Here is a 16,767-nt window from a genome sequence, read left to right on the forward strand (position 1 = left end):
CCGTTTTTCTGTGGATCAATGATTGGAGTCAGCGAGTTCAGTATGACTCCACTTTTAATATTGAAATTTAAAAATGATAAAATTATCCATGACCATAAGGCCAAAAAGAACAAGATGTTCTGAATTTAATATCTAAAAGGGATAGGAAGTCATGTGTATATTTAAATTTTTAAATGGCTTTTAAATCGTCTGAAAAAAATATTAACAAATCATAGCATGTGAAACCGAAACAACTCCCTTTCATGAATGTTGAAATTTTTGATCTACGATGTTTTCCAGTTATCTAGCCTGTCTTTGAAATTTATCTATTCACTCGTGTACTAGTCAGTCAGTTGGCCCACTCGTGGAAACTCAAGGTTGCATTAAACTCAACAATGATTATATTGTGGAGAATTTAAAGAAGATGAGGTGAATGCTGAAGGCAAGTTTGCTATGACAGATTTTTAGAGATACAGAGGGGGAGAAGGGACCCTTTTCCTGCTGCCAAGCATAAAGATCTGAGGGTGGTGTATTTGTTAATGCTAACATTTAAAATTACTACTCCTACATCAAATCTATGAAAGGTTTCAATATTATTTTCTGATCTAGTTGTGCGAATTTAAAATTAAAATTTAGACTAACACAAATTAATTGATTATTTTAAAGCCAATTGTTAAATTGCCTTATTAAAAATTGTCATTCTCCTAATATTACTAAATATCCGCATCTGGTTGCAAACTAACAATAGTAAAAGTTGTGATTATACTATTGAATTCTTTTGAAAATTATCACCATTTCAGATCTGGAGTCTGGGCATCCCCTCAAAAATTTAAAGTAAAACACGGTTGTCACTGACACACGTATGTAAATATGAGGCCATAAGCATATTTTGTAGTAAGATTATTCATAAATTGTAGAAAGGCATAGATTTTTAGATTAGTCACCAAGTAAATCTTTTTTATACCGGTCTCTAAAAAGTAAAAACATATTACTCTCTCCGTCTAACTATAAGTGAGATATATATATTTTTTTGTCCCACTATAAGTGACACATTTTCTTTTTATGGCAATAAAGAAATACGATTATCACTCTCTTACTTTAACATCTCTCCCTTTTTTTCTTCTACTTATTTATAACTCTTACTTTATTCTCTTTTTATTTAACTACTAAACAATAAATACCATTATATAAAAATCTGTGCCTAAAAGAAATGTACTATATATATAATGGGACGGAGGGAGTATCTCGTATTCCTGTTATCAATGACAGTATATATTTCTTATACACAGATGATAGACTTGTAGGAAATGGGTAGATTTTATAACTACCCAACCTAACAAAGTTCTACTACTAGTTTTCATTCTTACAAATTACTACTAGTACTACTAACTAACTACCCGGCCAAGAATTTCATGCAAATCGGTGGATTCACTTTGGCCAAAGCCAAAATCGAGGCCGGAAGTATCCACAGCCCCTCCCCACATATCAAACCCGACGCCACCGCCGGCACCATCAGCGCCGCCGTCTTGGACCTGAACCTATGCCACAGATACACAACCAGCGTCCCCACACACATATCCACCGCAAAGTATCCCCCAATCAGAAACGGCACCGCCATCGCCGTCGGCAGCGGCACCCACTTCCCCACCCTCGCCGGCGACATATCCTTCACCAAGTTTATCCCCACCGCCGCCGCAAAGAACCCGTAGCACAGCTGCAAGCAATGCCTCGGCAGCGCCGAGAACCCCTCCACTCCGATGATCGCCAAGTTCCTATATATTATCCCAAACGGCGCCTTGAACTCCTTCTCCGGGTTCCCGATGTCGAACGCCTTGTAGAACAAGAAGAAGCTCAGCGGCGACACAACGCACCCCAGCGCCGTCCCCACGCTCTGGCTCAGCAGCATCGCCCTCGGCGACGTCAGCGTCAGGTGGCCGGTCTTGAAATCCTGCATCAGAATGCACGAGACATTGATGATGGACTTGAAGAGCCCGCAGGCGGCGAGCGACGTCAGCACGCCGTGCTCCTTCCCGGAGATGGCGGCGACGATGAAGAGGCCGACCTTGCCGTAGTTGTACGACATGTTCATGTCGGTGAGGCCGGCCCCGTACGCGTTGCAGAAGGCGAGGCACGGCGTCACCACGTAGGCCATCACCACCAGATACCATTTCAGGTCGGGGAAGATGAAGGGGATTGCGATGACGGAGATGACTGCGAAGATGAGGTAACCGACCGCTGCTATCCAGAAGGGGAGGCGTTCGCTGACGAAGACCTCGTCCTGAGTGGGATTAACTGCGGTGGAGTTAGGATGAGTGGAGTTCTGATTGAGCCTCCGGTTGCGGATGTTGATGAATGTGATGCCTAGTATCTTGACGAAGTTGTAGAGGCCGTCGCCGAGGAGGAGGGCGATGGGGATGAAGGCCTTGTAGCCCATGAGGCTTTTCATGCTGGATTCCGGGATGTCGGCTGGAAACCAGTCTCCTTTGCGCTGGTGGATGAGCGGCCACATTAGCCCGTACGAAACGACAGCACCGAGCAGCAACGACAGGTTAACCGCGTGGGAGCAGATCATGCCAGTGCCCACATATGTCAAGCTGAAATCGAAATAAAATCTGCCCAAACATGTACACAATTTGTCACTACTAATTCTCATAACTCATAACAACAATGGATAGTTCTTAATTTCATACGTTTGTTTCTTTGCTTGGAGGCCGAAAGTGGGGAATTGAGAGAAGCCGCAGTTGTCTGTTGCTGTGTAGAACCACTGGAAGAAACCCCACACGAAGCTGCCGGCGAAGCTCTTGATGAATCCATTCACTTGCTTCCTACAAAATTCATCAATCTTGTCAATAAACATTTCACTAAATTAGTCAAAAAAATACAAATACAGTGTATTACTTAGCCATTTTGTCTCCTCTGCCGTGAAATCCATTGATTAGTACTGCAGTAGCCAATCCACTAGGAAATGTCAATTTGTAGTCGATGATCAATATCTACACGTTATTTAAAATCAAAAGTCATCAGATAACTCCAATCAACACCAGATATACATAATACATGGACAAAAAAACACTCACTTTTCGAAGAGGAATCAAGACGAATAGGCCTACAAAACAAACTAAAAACAGGAAAGCAGTCATCCAACCGATCCCGGGCTGTTTTATGCTACTCGGACTGTTCCCTGCCACGCTCAACCCGCCCGATAACTCAAACATTTTCCTGTTCATCGCCAGCAGATACGACGCAAATCCTCCTAAATCATATTCACAACACCAATTAACAAAATTTAAGTATTTAAATTTATTAAAAAAAAAATAAACAACCTCCAAGCGCAATACTGTAGCATGCAACAGAGCAAGTCTGAATCATGGTGTTTTCCTGCTTGGTGAAAGGAGCAGAAGCGATCCCCAGTTTGGCAAGCACCTTTGTCCATGTCCGAATGAATATGAAGGCGAGAAGCGCCGCCGACACGTTGAAGTGAGGAGTGATCCCAATCGTCAGAGTTATCTTCATCGCGATAATGCTGAATATGGACCCTATCACCACGCTTGCTACAAGCCCGCGCAGCGTTAGCTGCTCGTGCCATGGCTGCACCACCTCCCTCTCCTTCGACTCGTCCACGCCATCGTCCATGGTTGAAGACATTTATTCGTGGACGGAGGAAGTAGTAGTTATTAACAAAAATAAGTGAGTTATTTATAATTGGTGTTAGCTAGAGGTAGTGTGCTGGTTTGATTTCGACGTTTATGGTTGAATCAAGTTGGATGAAATTAAAGTCAAGTGGTATTAATCACTTGGAATATCGAGGAAACAAGCAACCAATCATGTATGCTACATGTTACATTGTACAATAATTTAAATGAATAGTGGGTAAAAGAGAAGCTTCTCCACAATTATCTGCAGAAAGGTTGTGTGATTATTTCTTTTTGGAGAATCAATTATTAACATTCATTTATCTCTCCTACTCCTAGGCTTCATGATATACGTACATACACAGTTTTCAGTTGCCATGTTTACTTGTAATTAAAGGTCACATCTAATCTTATTTCTTGTCTAATTGCATTTTTCTCGACAATGTATCTTGGCCCTTTCCCACACTATCAAAATTACTCCCTCCGTCCCCAATTAAGAGTCACACTTTGACCGGGCACGAGTTTTAAAAAATGTAAAGAAAAGTTAGTTGAAAAAGTTAGTGGAATGTGAGACCCATTTTTTTATATTGGTTTTATAATAAAATGTGAGTGAATTGAGTTAGTGGAATGTGAGACCTACTTAATGGTAAAAATGAATGTGACTCTTAATTAGGGATAGACCGAAATGAAAAAATGTTACTCTTAACCAGGGACGGGGGGAGTACATTGTATCTAATGAATCGAAGATGAATACTCCCTTTTCAATCCTTTAAATTATAAGATTCATAATTCAAGATAATTGTTCGTTAGACATAAGGGTTAATTATAAAAAGTTACCTACTGTGACTTAGTTTTTAGGTTTTTGACATTGTTGCCAACTTGCAATTACAGTATATTATGTCGCTTTGTATCCAGGCACTTCTAAACATTTTCAATGGTGAAAATATGATATGGCGTGAATATTAAATGAATCTTAGTTAGAACATGAATGCAACAATAGAAAAATATAAAGCCACATCAGATTTCTTGTAATCTTGAATCTTTAATTAGCAGTGGAAATTGATACTTTGACCTTTCTACATATGGAGAACGATGTTAGTATGTCCACACTTAGACAATCTTTAAAAAAATTTGGAGCGTCTGTTTTGCATCAATGGTACTAGTATTATTAACTTATTATAGCGATGTTTAAATTAATTTAAAACCTGAACGTTGGTAACTTTCTTAATAATAACCTTAGATTCTTACATAGATTTCAGAACTTGAGAAGTGTACGGCATCTAATTATTAGTCACTGCTTACGTGTCATGCCAGAGTTGGCTTCACTCGAAATGTGAGGAAATTGTTTTGGGACCATGAGATATCAAATTATATTTCAAGGGCATACTTATGAATATTTTTTTATTAATTTAGTAGTAGTAGTATGGAGTATTAGTTAATCTTAAGGTCCAGGTGTATCTGGGGTAGAGTTAACTGTTGTATCGATTAGTTCAGCTAATCTCGATCTTCATTTGCGTAATTAGTAGTACTATATTATATGCGCATCCGTAAAATAATTCTATATCAAGTCAGATTAAGATCCTGTACTTTTAACTTTTAAATGCCATTATTTCTTATTTGGTGACATCATACTCTGCAACTTCCAGATAATTCTTAAAATTAGATCGTTAGCAAGATCCAAGTAATATCGATCAACCTAATGTTAAACATAAAATAGAGTACATCAACTTAAAATTTTAAGAAATAAAAGTACGAAATTTATTCATAGAAAATTACATTAATTATCACAACCATAAATACTTATCAATAATTTCAACCTCTATCAGCATACATTCACTGCTTTGAGATATTTTCAATGGACGACCTTGACTTATGTAGTCTTCACTTTAGTCCCTGTCAACTATACCAATGGTGTGGATACTAACTTCAAATTTTCAAATTTGTAATGTACATAATTTTGGCATTTTGCTATCAGGAAAATTTACCAATATAAAATTTGGCATCTATATATCCGGCTCATGTCACTCTTTTGTTTTCGACAAATGAACATAAATTTAAAGATCATGTCATGATGGGCTCGAATCCAAAACATTTACCACACTACTATTAGACGAACTAAATTGAATAAATACCCACAAATAAGCAAGATTAGCCAAAGACCTCTCACCGAAAGAATCTTATAGTATCTCAATTTAGTCATTTAAGTTAGGACTCATTGGCAAGCCGCTAGTCATTTAGGGGTTGGGATGACTAGTGTTATTATTGGAGGATTGATAATATTGTAGAAAGAGGACATATTGTTTGGTTAGTTGATTTTTTTGTCTCTAAATTTAGATAATTACTCTAATTTAATACGGTCTCGATAACTTTTTAGTTTTTACCAAATTTATTTAAATTGGGGATTCTGGGACTATAGGAAAAGGGGTGACCGGCCTACCATTTCTTTGGGAGGATAGTCAACTGAATTGAATTTGGAGTAGTACTCCACTTAATAGGGTTGAACACGAGGGTTGACCCAAGCCATATCATAAATTGCGACAGTAAGAGTGGAGTGTAGTAGTTGGATTCCAAATTCCAGAGACAACTTCATATACTCAAGTCTCAAGTTCAGAAAAAACAAAATACAAGAATACTAGCAACTTAGGAACTCCAATTTGAATAATTCAATTAATTTGCACATTTCATATTTTATATTTAAGCCTCGTGTACTGAAAGCCTGCAATACTCCTACAAGCAAAAGAGAGCATAGAACATATATAGCGTTAAGTAATGTTGCAAGTGCAAATATACATCGAGAAAACTATAAAAGCTCATGACATGATAAAACTTTCTCTAATTCTTTTTTTGGGTTTAATCTATAATTGATGAGTGGTTAATTACATAAATATCTTGAGTTTAGTGTGGTCATGTAAGTTGATTCATCACGGAAGTTTCGATATTTTTATGTATAGTTTAATTTGTTGATTCAGGGGATGTTTCGATATTTTTATGTATAATTTAATTTCTTTCAAAAAATGGACCACTATTTATATATTCATTTACATGTACCAAACTCGTTTTTGGACCAATTAGTATCTCATATATATCCTTGATTTGTAGTATACCATAAGATAAATATATGACCATTTCCTAAGTTGTTAGAATAATTAAATTTAAAAGGAATGTAAACCTTGTTCACTGCCTTTCCCACCATAAAACTCTACTTAGCTATATATTTTCCCACTTTAGATTTTATTCAATAAATAATATACTTCAGATTTAAATATATTAATAAGTGGTGATTAGACGCTTGGCTCAACTTCAACTTAAATAAATAATAGTAGTACTACAAATTTAAATATGTTATCACTATAAAAAACTTATCTTTTAACGATAAAAAATTGAAAAACAATTACGTACTAATGCTGAATTTTTTTTTAAATAATTTTATGACATAAAAGAAAGTATTTCTAAGTTGATGGCAAATTATCTTAATCTTTTACTTATTTTTTTAGGACGCTTTTATTTATATCTCCTAATTTTAGTTGAGACACCTACAATAAAAATAATTTATGAAATATTGGTGGTATAATTAGACACACAAATTAGCATTTTTAATAGCATTAAAAAGTGTCTTTATCTGTTCTTTTTGTTTTAGTGTAATAGGTGGGGATTATGCTTTGCTCAACTTCAACAATATTTTTTCTTTTTTCAGCTCTACATATTTTCAATTAAAAACACACCCTCTACAAACTCTGGAACACGCCACTAGACAGACACACATGTTGTATAAATTACGGACAAAAGGATAATCACACTTCACAAACTCTTTTATGAACATTACAAAGAAAAGGAGGAAAGAAATTTCCCCACTTTGATTTCTTATGAATCAAGTTTATCTAGTATAGTAGTAGAGTATTATTTTTCTTATATTTTGTTATCTATTTTTTATTATTATTATTTTCAAATAAGCTTTTGTTTAAATTATTCTATTTTCATATACAACGAGAGTTATTTTTTCTCTCTCCTTTTCTTTGTTTTGAATCCAATTTTTATCTTTTATTTAAGAGATAATATACACGAATTGTGCAGTTTATCTGAAATTGCACACACACAAAAAATCATCTTAAGAATGCACGAATTAAAAGATTTCCAGATTTTGAACACCAAATTGGATTGCTCCAAATCAAATTTAATTGGCTTGTCAGTCGAAATATCGTCTTGATTGCCACTTTACCCATTTTACACATTCAAATCCAGTAGATGTTGGGCTTGTGAGGGTGATGGGCCGCAAAAAAAAGGCCATTCACACACTCAAATAGTAGATATTTTTTGGTGTTGAGGGGTTTGTATAATTGTATTCTACCTCAACGGATAAACGATTAAAATGAGCGAGCTATTAGATTTCATGGTGATGAAATACTGAAATTGGAGTGTTTATATGAAATTAATTAAACTCTAGTCTGTAACAGTTGCGTTATTTAGTGTAGTAAAGGAATATGCAGAATGAATGTGATTTTGAGAGTGTAAATGGACAAATACACCAGGCCTTGAAGGGTAGAATTGTAAAAAAAAAAAGACTGATTTTGGAATTTTGTGTAATTTTTTATATTGAACATGTGATTTTTTAAATATTGGGTACTAAAAGGTTCAAACCCTTAGTATAGTTTTGTAGTTCACTTTTTTACTAAAGAAAGAAAAGCATTGCTTACAAGGTGGTGTTTGGTTAGACTTGATAAATTGAATTAACTTTACAACCAACCGCATCTTACTTGACTAAGTTTTAATAGTTGAAAGAGAGAATCAATTGGAAATTTCTGGTAGAATTTGTAGTATACTCCATATTTTTCCCTCTGATAAACAATTTCTTTCATAATTCACTACAAAAAAAACGCGCGTTTACCTAGCACCGAAGTGCTAGGAATAACCCCAAAGTGCTAGGAAAAATAGAGGTTTCCGAGCATATTTTCGAGCACATAGGGTGCTAGTAATTTGCTCGCTCGGAATTATTTCCGAGCGCCTCTCCGAGCAAAACTCAAATTTTTCCGAGCACTCGAAACGTGCTAGGAAACTTGGTCAACTCCTCTGCTCTTCCTAGTACCAGTGTGTGCTCGAAATAATGCTCTCCTAGCACCAATGTGTGCTCGGAATAATGCTCTTCCTAGCACCAGTATGTGCTCGAAATGCGTCTCAGAATCCTACCATAGTTTAGTGCTCGGAGTAATGTGATTCAAGAAACAAAACCTAGCACAATTTGGTGCTTGGAATACTGCATTTCAAAACTCCTAGCACAATTTGGTGCTAGAATTGTACATTTCATTCATATTCACGAATTTCATTATTTTTTCATATTTTTTTTATTATTTCAGCTTCATTTTAATTGTTAATTCAATGAAATTAAAATGACATTAAACCAAAACTAGAAATAAAATAAACTAATTGAAAAGCCCAATGGATTACAAGAATTCAATTGTTTCACAAAGTTGATCAATTCAAAATGCAAGTCTAAATCTATATTTCACCAAAATTCTCAAAGTTGATCAATTCAAAATGCAAGTCTAAATCTATATTTAACCAAATTTTTCACTGAACAAGCTCCTCATCTCTTCTTTCATCTGCTCTTTCATCTGCTCCTTCATCATTTCCATATTCATATCATTCGCTTCCTTAATTTTTCTCTCTCTCTCATTCATCTCGGCATGCATTTTCTCCCGCTCTTCTTTAAGTTGTTGCTCGATCAGCTCGTCCATCTTGCTAGGATCGATGTCGGTCGAGCGTACAGATGCATATGCTGATGTAGCTGATGGGAAGTATAATTTTGTTGCACTTCCTGCCCCAGGAATCTGCTTTCTCTTCTTCACCTTCCCATGACGCTACAAGAAAATGGCATCTAAATCCGGATTCTCAACCCCTTCGGCTCTTAATTCTTCTGCCCTTGTCCTAACATCATCCTTCCAACAAGCAAACACAAATTAGATACTACTATAAGCAGGTGAGCAAACAAACAGTTTCACAACAAACTGACAAGTTTCACAACAAACTGACAAGTTTCACTGCAAAACAGTTTCACAACAAACTGACAAGTTTCACAGCAAGATCCACAAACATTCTGTACACTTATGTATAATGTTCAACAAGACAAGATAATTCAAGGATGCTACGCAAATGGTAATTCTACGGCATAACCAAGTCCAAGGTAATCTTCAGTATTCGTGTTTGCTACGCAGATGGTAATTCTACATCCTAACCAAGTCCAAGATCATCTTCAGTATTAGTGTTTGCTACGCAAATGGTAATTCTATGTCATAACAAGTCCAAGGTAATTTTCTGAGTCCTACATCATAACCAAATCTGAGGTTGTAGCGTCTAAAGGAATTAGTTACCGGAGAGCCTAATATAATCATAACCATATTGGATTGCTGAATTACCCACATTCAAGGCAGAATTCTATGTGTCATGAATAAGTCTTATGATTCTGGCATGAGAATCACACGATGAATAAGTCTTATGATTCTGCCATTTTCAAGGATGCTTTCCCTAAAGCTACTACTAAACAATAGGATAAATGCTAACTCAGAATACCTATTATCATGTAGTTCTAAGAAATTAATCCAAGTCAGAATGTACTGATTATATCTTTCCCTTTCTCTATCATATACTTTTACTCTTTACTCTTTGTAGCTTGATAATTGTGAGATCATACATCTTCTAATGCAGTGGGGTTTTGACGGTATGAACTAACCAAAACAATCCACTAAAAAGTTGGAAAAACAATGAGGAAAGCAGAACATTGCCATGGAATGGAGGCCATCTAAGGTTATTAATACCACTAGCATGCATATAAAAGGAAGAGAAGCTAAAACCTGCATTTATACACTAAGTAGGCTGGTTTCAAGCATATGCACATTACTGAATCATCTGATCTTTTACTGTCAAATTAGTCAAATTAAGATTAAACTTACACGAATCTGTGTTGCGCGTTCAGAAACCAAGCCTTGTGAATCTTTTGTTTTGAATGTGTGAGTCCTACCAAAGATATCTACAAATGGAGGCATTGTCCCGTCATTTTCCTCTGTCTGCAAAACATTAAAAAGGATTAAAAATATAATCAAAAAAGGAAAGAAATCAAACTAGAACAATATAAATTTTACCATTATTTCAACTGTCTCTTCAAATGGAATACAACCATTACAATGTGTTCCAAAGGCCTTCGCACGCCCTTGTCAACGATTTCTCGAGCACCTCTCAGAAACCTTAATATTCTCAGGAAGCTGCCAGGCATCGGTGTATGTCGTCCACTGGGCATCCGTGAAATAGGCCGGTTTCTTCATTGTCTTTCTTTTATAACCAATGTAATCACCGTACCTAGCTTTGCTCTGACTGTGAAAAGCTTTCTTGCATTCCACTTGATCATAAGCTTCGCAGTTGGCATCTTTCTGCAAAATAATAAAGTATTAAATAATTTATGATAACTGAGTTATAAATATAAAATGCACAATTTGACCTCAAATTCTTTCCAATAATGGTTAATATATTCCTCCGAAAGCTTTGCCTGGCTGTATCCTCCCGGATCAACTATGTGCTTGAAAGCCTTATTGCATATGTTGGCTACTACACCAGTCGGACGCAATCTGTATATTAATATACAATTAGTAACTTAAAAAATAATATAATGAATGCATAAAATTAAATGAGCACGTACGTTCCATCCCTAAGTTGTACATATATCCGGCCTCTTGCGTCCCTCTTATATCCATCTTTTTTTTACTTTTTAGCATTTTTAGTGGCTGCATCTCTACATTCTACTTCAACGTTAGCAGCGGTTGAATACTCCTCGTCACTATTCTCGTCCACCAACTCTAAAGAACCAAGTGGCCGTGAGTCATCGGATTATGTAGTTGAGCGTCCCAATGATGACCCTCTCATTCTACAATTATATAACTACCACAAACAAGGCAGAAAGGAGCATGTGATTAGTACTTTTCAGTAGGCATGAAGAAAGAAAAACAATATTGTAATATTGGAAAAGGAATTGACACATCAGACAATGCAGCAAAATCCCACCAAAAACACACAACCTCAATACCTCATGACATAGATCAAAAACCACAGCAATAACTACATTTCACACGGAATCGACCAAATTCACAAAAACCACAACAATAACTACAGTTTCACACAAGCTAAAAAATGTAACAGAAAAAATAATTCACAAAGACAGTAAAGTGATGTGTCAAGTGAAGCTACATTACATCAAGCTTCAAAAAAATCATGATGACAATGCAGAAAGGAGCATGTATCTCATTGTCTTTCAGAAGAAATAACTATGCTTTTTGACATTTATGTAAGTTATTAGACTTGTGCTTATATATATGAAGTGGGAAAATTAGTACATTAAGTCTAAGAGATTTCCAGAATACCAGTGAATAATCTGAAAACACCGGATTTCTTTGGCCCTGAAAACACCAGATTTCTTTGAGAGATGCAGTCCACGATCAATAATTATGGGCCTAGCTCTTTGTTGTCTGCAAACAAGACATAAAACTGAATTATATAAGGAGAAATGAACAGTCAAGGGAAATGATATCAGAAAATGAAACTTAGTTAGCTCTTTGGAATGGCAACGGTATGAACAGTAGAGCAATTTCATCACATAAAGCAAGAATCTGAAAAGTAAATATATCACAAAATCCCTCTAGAATATTATCACACAGACATCTGATAAGGCTAATTTCATGCATTGGTTATATAGTGAAAAACATCACATTTCTGCTGGATCTAACAAGTTTTGTTAAGCCAGGTGTGTGTGTAGCGCTAGATCCAGGAGATGCTGGAGGAGTAGATCTAGCGAGGAGCAGGAACGGAATCAAGAGGAAAAGCTAGAGGAAGGAAGCCAAAAGCTGAGGGCAATCAAGTCAATCAATACCTCGCTGGGCCCCACCTCGAAGCTTATAAATAAAGGAGTGCGCAACAAGAATGGCAGATCGGTTACACTCCACACACAGTCACGCTCTTAGCACACACACTAGGGATATGGGAAATTTGGGGTGGTTTTCGTTTTCGTGAATTACGTATCAGTGCATCACCGTCCCTTGAGGGCGAAGAAACAATTGTTCTTTTAAAATTTCTGTTTGGTACTCAGTTCAGTCTCGAACTTCACGTTTGGAAGTCGAGCTTGTTGTTTTGTTGCTGAATCAGTTTATCCGTTCTGTTTACATTTGATTTGCTTTGATGAAGTTAGATTTCGTGTTGATTATTATGATGCTTGCTATTTCGGAGTGTTTATTTGAGATGCTATCTTGAATTTGTTGCTGAATATCTTAATAGATTTGAGAATCATGGCTATGGAGTTGTGTTTGGTTGGTTTGTTGTTCTGATGCTTGGATCCGGAGTGGATTTAGCATCCGAAGTGTGGATCTGAACAGGGGAGGTGAAATTTGTGCATGAGATTATGGGGATTTTGTTCTGCTTGGTTTGCTTCGTCTAGTAGTGTGATTTCCGTCGTTGTTTCGTTTACCGTTAAAATTATGTTTCCAATCTACATCTGAGTTTGTTTTTCTCGATCTCTGCATTTATTTGTGTTTGTTGAAGAAGATGAAGTCATTTTCAGTTGATGCTTTAGTTAGTTAGGCTGCAGATTCGATTCTGTCCGTACTTACCTTTTTCAGAGTTTGGTCCCCACTTGATTTAATCTCCTTGGTCTAGATATGTTCGTAGAAGTCCCAGATCTAGTAGTTGATTTGACTTAGTTCTTATGCAAAATTCATTTTCGCCTAGATCTAGCAGTTAGCATAGCGTACTTTATTTCCAAATTCACTTAGTTAAATTCCTCAACCCAAAATATGCGTGGCAGCAGCCAACCCAAAAATAGTTTCCAAATCTCTATGCATGTACTATACGAGTCCATCTCTGTGGGATCGATCCCTACTTCCCTGTGCTAGTTTAGTATCTGTGGTTGAGGGTTTTGAAGGTTTGCTTGCGTACCAACGACCAGACTTCCAGTCTTGTGAGTCTCTAGACCTTGTGATCTAGTTGATTTACTGGATCTAGGAAGTGTGTAATTAGAAATTGATAGGATACAGCAAGCAGAAAATCAACTCTTCAAATGGCGCCGTTGCCGGGGATGGATGGCGTAGTTTGTTTATGTGTTTAGAGATTTGGTGTAAATAGTTTTAATCTTTTGAATTTCGCTTTTGGCAGTTTATGAGCAAGGGCTCAAGGTCAGGAATCTGGAGCAACCCATCTTGGTCAAGGAACGTGCAGTTGAAGTGGCAAGTTAAGGAATCAACATCCGCCATAACTACCAGATCGGGGTTGTCAACTGTAGATCCATTTCCGTTTGAATCAGGGAGTGAAGAAGAGTGGAATTCATCGGGGAAAGAGGATTCACGGTCGTCGTCAGAAACTGAGCATTCGGAAAGGGAGGAAGAGGAGTCTGTAATGGCAAACTTAGTGGACCTAGACCCAGAGATTGGTTCGCTAACTGCACATCTCGACGGAGAGCCAGCTCATGCCATAGTGTCAAATCAACGTCAGCGGTCTATTGAGATCAAGACGAATGTGCTGGGCGTTTTACCTACATTCTCTGGACGGAGGAATGAGTGTCCTTATGAGTTTTTGAACGAGTTTAGTAAGCTATGTAGCATCCAGAAAAGGCCTAACGAAACTACCGAGGAGGACTATCGCCTGCGAGCGATTCCATTTGCATTGAAAGGAGAGGCAAACACTTGGTTGCTGAGGCTTCCACCTGACTCGATCACCACATGGAGGGATTTCAAATTGGAGTTCCTGGACTATTTCTTTCCGTCCAATAAGACAAACGCTTTGAAAAAAGAAATTCAAGAGTGTAAGCAGGACTACGATGAATCTTTAAGCCAATATTGGTCTCGGTTTAAAGGCCTGCTTGACGCTTGCCCAAATCACAGGATGACGGAGGCTGAAACATTTTATCTATTCTACGAAGGGGCAAATCCTGAGTCCAAGGACTTAATGAATTCCTCGAGCGGGGGGAATTTCACCAAGAATAAGGCAAGCGAGGCACGCGAGATTCTGGGAAGATTAATCGACGCGAAGAAGGCGTATGACTGCCCGCGTGCTATCATGAGGAGAAGCTCCGCGAACACAGTTAAGGAACGAGAAGGAGAAGAGGTTAGAGACAGAATAGATCGACTGGAGAAGGCACTGCTAAATGCCATTGAAAAGAAAAATACCCCTGGGTCGACTGATAAGGAAAAAAACCCAGGTCAAGAGGAACATCAGCTTCAATTTTACAATAATCCCTCACTCGATGGAGATTTCCAAGCTCAAGTGAATGCAATGGGGAATTGGAATCAAAGTAATCAAAATACCAACTGGAACCAGTGGAAGATTAAGGAGGCACCATGGAGGGACAATCCTTGTTTCAGATGGGCTGAAGGGAACCAACAACCACAGTCACAACACCCAGGTCCAGCGGAGAACCAGCAGACATGGCCCAGCCGGAATCAGGAAGGACCACAGCATAATTCTAACTGGGCAGGGAAGCAGCAAGAGGGGTTGAACAACTGGAATTTCCGTAACCAAGGGGATCAGCATAACTGGAACAACAGGAACCAGAGCAACCAAGGGAATTCTTATGTGCCACCGCATCAGAGGAACAATTCAGGAAACAATCAAAATTTCCAACAGAGTCACCCAGGTCCAGCAACCCAGTACAACAATAATCAAGGAGGTCAGGGAAATTTTCGCCAGAACCAGGTGGTTGGAACCAATCAAAATCAAGGATTTAATCCCAGTTCAATTCAAGGTTTCCGACCACAGCGGAATCTTGATGACATGGTGCATGACCTGGTAAATTTCCAACAACACATGCAGAATAACATGCAGGCTAATAATGACGTGGTGCACAAAATTCAAGATGCCCAGCAGGAGCAGAAGTCTGCCATGGACATGTTGGCAAAGCAGATGTCCCAGTTGGCCACGTCGCTGAACGAAATGCGGGGAAATGAAGGGAAATTGCCTGCCACTGTCAAACCACCAGACCGAGCAAATATTAGTCAAATTACCTTGAGATCGGGGAAAGGCTATGAAGGACCGAAGCAAGTGATAAACGAGGAGACACCCTCACAGATGAACGGAGAAAAGGGGAATCAGAAGTCTCGAGGAGATGATCCTGGACTCAGAGAAATTCCTATACAGGATGACCTCCAGGAGGGAGATTTAAGGGGATCTATGCCTCGACTAAGTGACCCATTTTTCCTTGATCCAGAACCTGAGTTGGAACTTAAAGAGGGAAGCAGGGAGACAGGTGCAGCCCCAGCAGGGAGTTCCACGAATGCAGTAAAGCGACCCAAACCATTCCCATATCGAGGAGAAGCCAAGAAAAAGAAAGATGATACTGAGGACCTTGTGGAAATATTTAGTAAGCTGGAGATTAACCTACCCTTTTTGCAGGCTCTGAAAATACCCACCTTCAGCAAGTTCATCAAGGAATTCATAGCAGGAAAAACCAAACCTGATGGGAAGATTGTTATAGGAGAAAATGTATCCGCCGTGATACAAAAGAGGAGGATGCCGTCAAAGTGTACAGATCCAGGTATGTTCACTCTTCCTATTTCTATAGGTGATATTAAAATTGAGCATGCCATGTGTGATCTAGGTGCTTCGATAAATGTCCTACCGCTGTCAATATATAAAAAATTGGTGGGAGTCAGTTTGGTCGATACTAAAGTAGTGATTCAGTTGGCCGATAGAACATGCATATCGCCTGAGGGAGTATTGGAAAATGTCATAGTCAGAGTGCATGATTTCCTATACCCAGCTGATTTTCATGTGATAAAAATGAGGGGTAATGAATCTGCTGAGTCTAGTGGGGTGTTACTGGGGAGACCTTTCCTTCGCACCGCGAAGACTGTTATTGATGTGTTTGATGGAACCATATGCCTGGACTATCATGGGGAGAAATACACCTTCAACATTGAAGAAGCTATGAAAAAACCGCTTGATGTTGAAAACTTGCATGTTGTAGATGTAATTAACCCCCTAGTCCAAGAATATCTTGAGACTGAACTAATGCAGGAACAGTTTGACAATTCGGAGCTGAGCCAGACTGTAGAAAAGGAGGTGACAGGATGGTGTGAAACTTTTTTCACACAGGACTTGACAGATGATCAGATCAATGAAGCGATCATGGCATTCT

The 16,767-nt window shown here is 38.1% G+C and overlaps 1 protein-coding gene and 1 long non-coding RNA gene across 2 annotated transcripts; both read right to left on the reverse strand.

Moving 5' to 3' along the window:
* Window positions 1–1,181: 1,181 nt before the first annotated feature.
* LOC125216746 (metal-nicotianamine transporter YSL1-like) lies at window positions 1,182–3,650 on the reverse strand. Its single transcript, XM_048118512.2, has 5 exons — window positions 3,303–3,650; window positions 3,057–3,232; window positions 2,878–2,972; window positions 2,670–2,804; window positions 1,182–2,591 (listed from the first exon to the last, which is right to left on the reverse strand). Exons 1-5 carry the CDS (start codon window positions 3,622–3,624, stop codon window positions 1,373–1,375), a joined length of 1,947 nt encoding a protein of 648 aa, XP_047974469.1. The 5' UTR covers window positions 3,625–3,650; the 3' UTR covers window positions 1,182–1,372.
* A 5,399-nt stretch (window positions 3,651–9,049) lies between these two features.
* Window positions 9,050–10,997, reverse strand: LOC148931080 (uncharacterized). The gene is made up of 3 exons (XR_016137241.1): window positions 10,742–10,997; window positions 10,553–10,666; window positions 9,050–9,541 (listed from the first exon to the last, which is right to left on the reverse strand). It is a non-coding gene; the product is annotated as an uncharacterized LOC148931080 (long non-coding RNA).
* Between the last annotated feature and the right edge of the window lie 5,770 nt (window positions 10,998–16,767).

This window comes from Salvia hispanica, chromosome 3 (assembly GCF_029641045.1).
Source record: "Salvia hispanica isolate PSC_SH4W2 chromosome 3, Shi_PSC_v1, whole genome shotgun sequence".
Lineage (NCBI taxonomy): Eukaryota > Viridiplantae > Streptophyta > Magnoliopsida > Lamiales > Lamiaceae > Salvia > Salvia hispanica.

What these genes read in the sequence shown, in the direction of transcription:
- LOC125216746 (XM_048118512.2), bottom strand. Translation starts at nt 3,624, where the DNA reads ATGTCTTCAACCATGGACGATGGCGTGGACGAGTCGAAGGAGAGGGAG. An exon ending in CTACAGTATTGCGCTTGGAG is followed by an intron (nt 3,233 to 3,302) that starts GTTGTTTATTTT and finishes AATATGATTTAG; the next exon opens with GAGGATTTGCGTCGTATCTG. An exon ending in AGAGGAGACAAAATGGCTAA is followed by an intron (nt 2,805 to 2,877) that starts GTAATACACTGT and finishes TGAATTTTGTAG; the next exon opens with GAAGCAAGTGAATGGATTCA.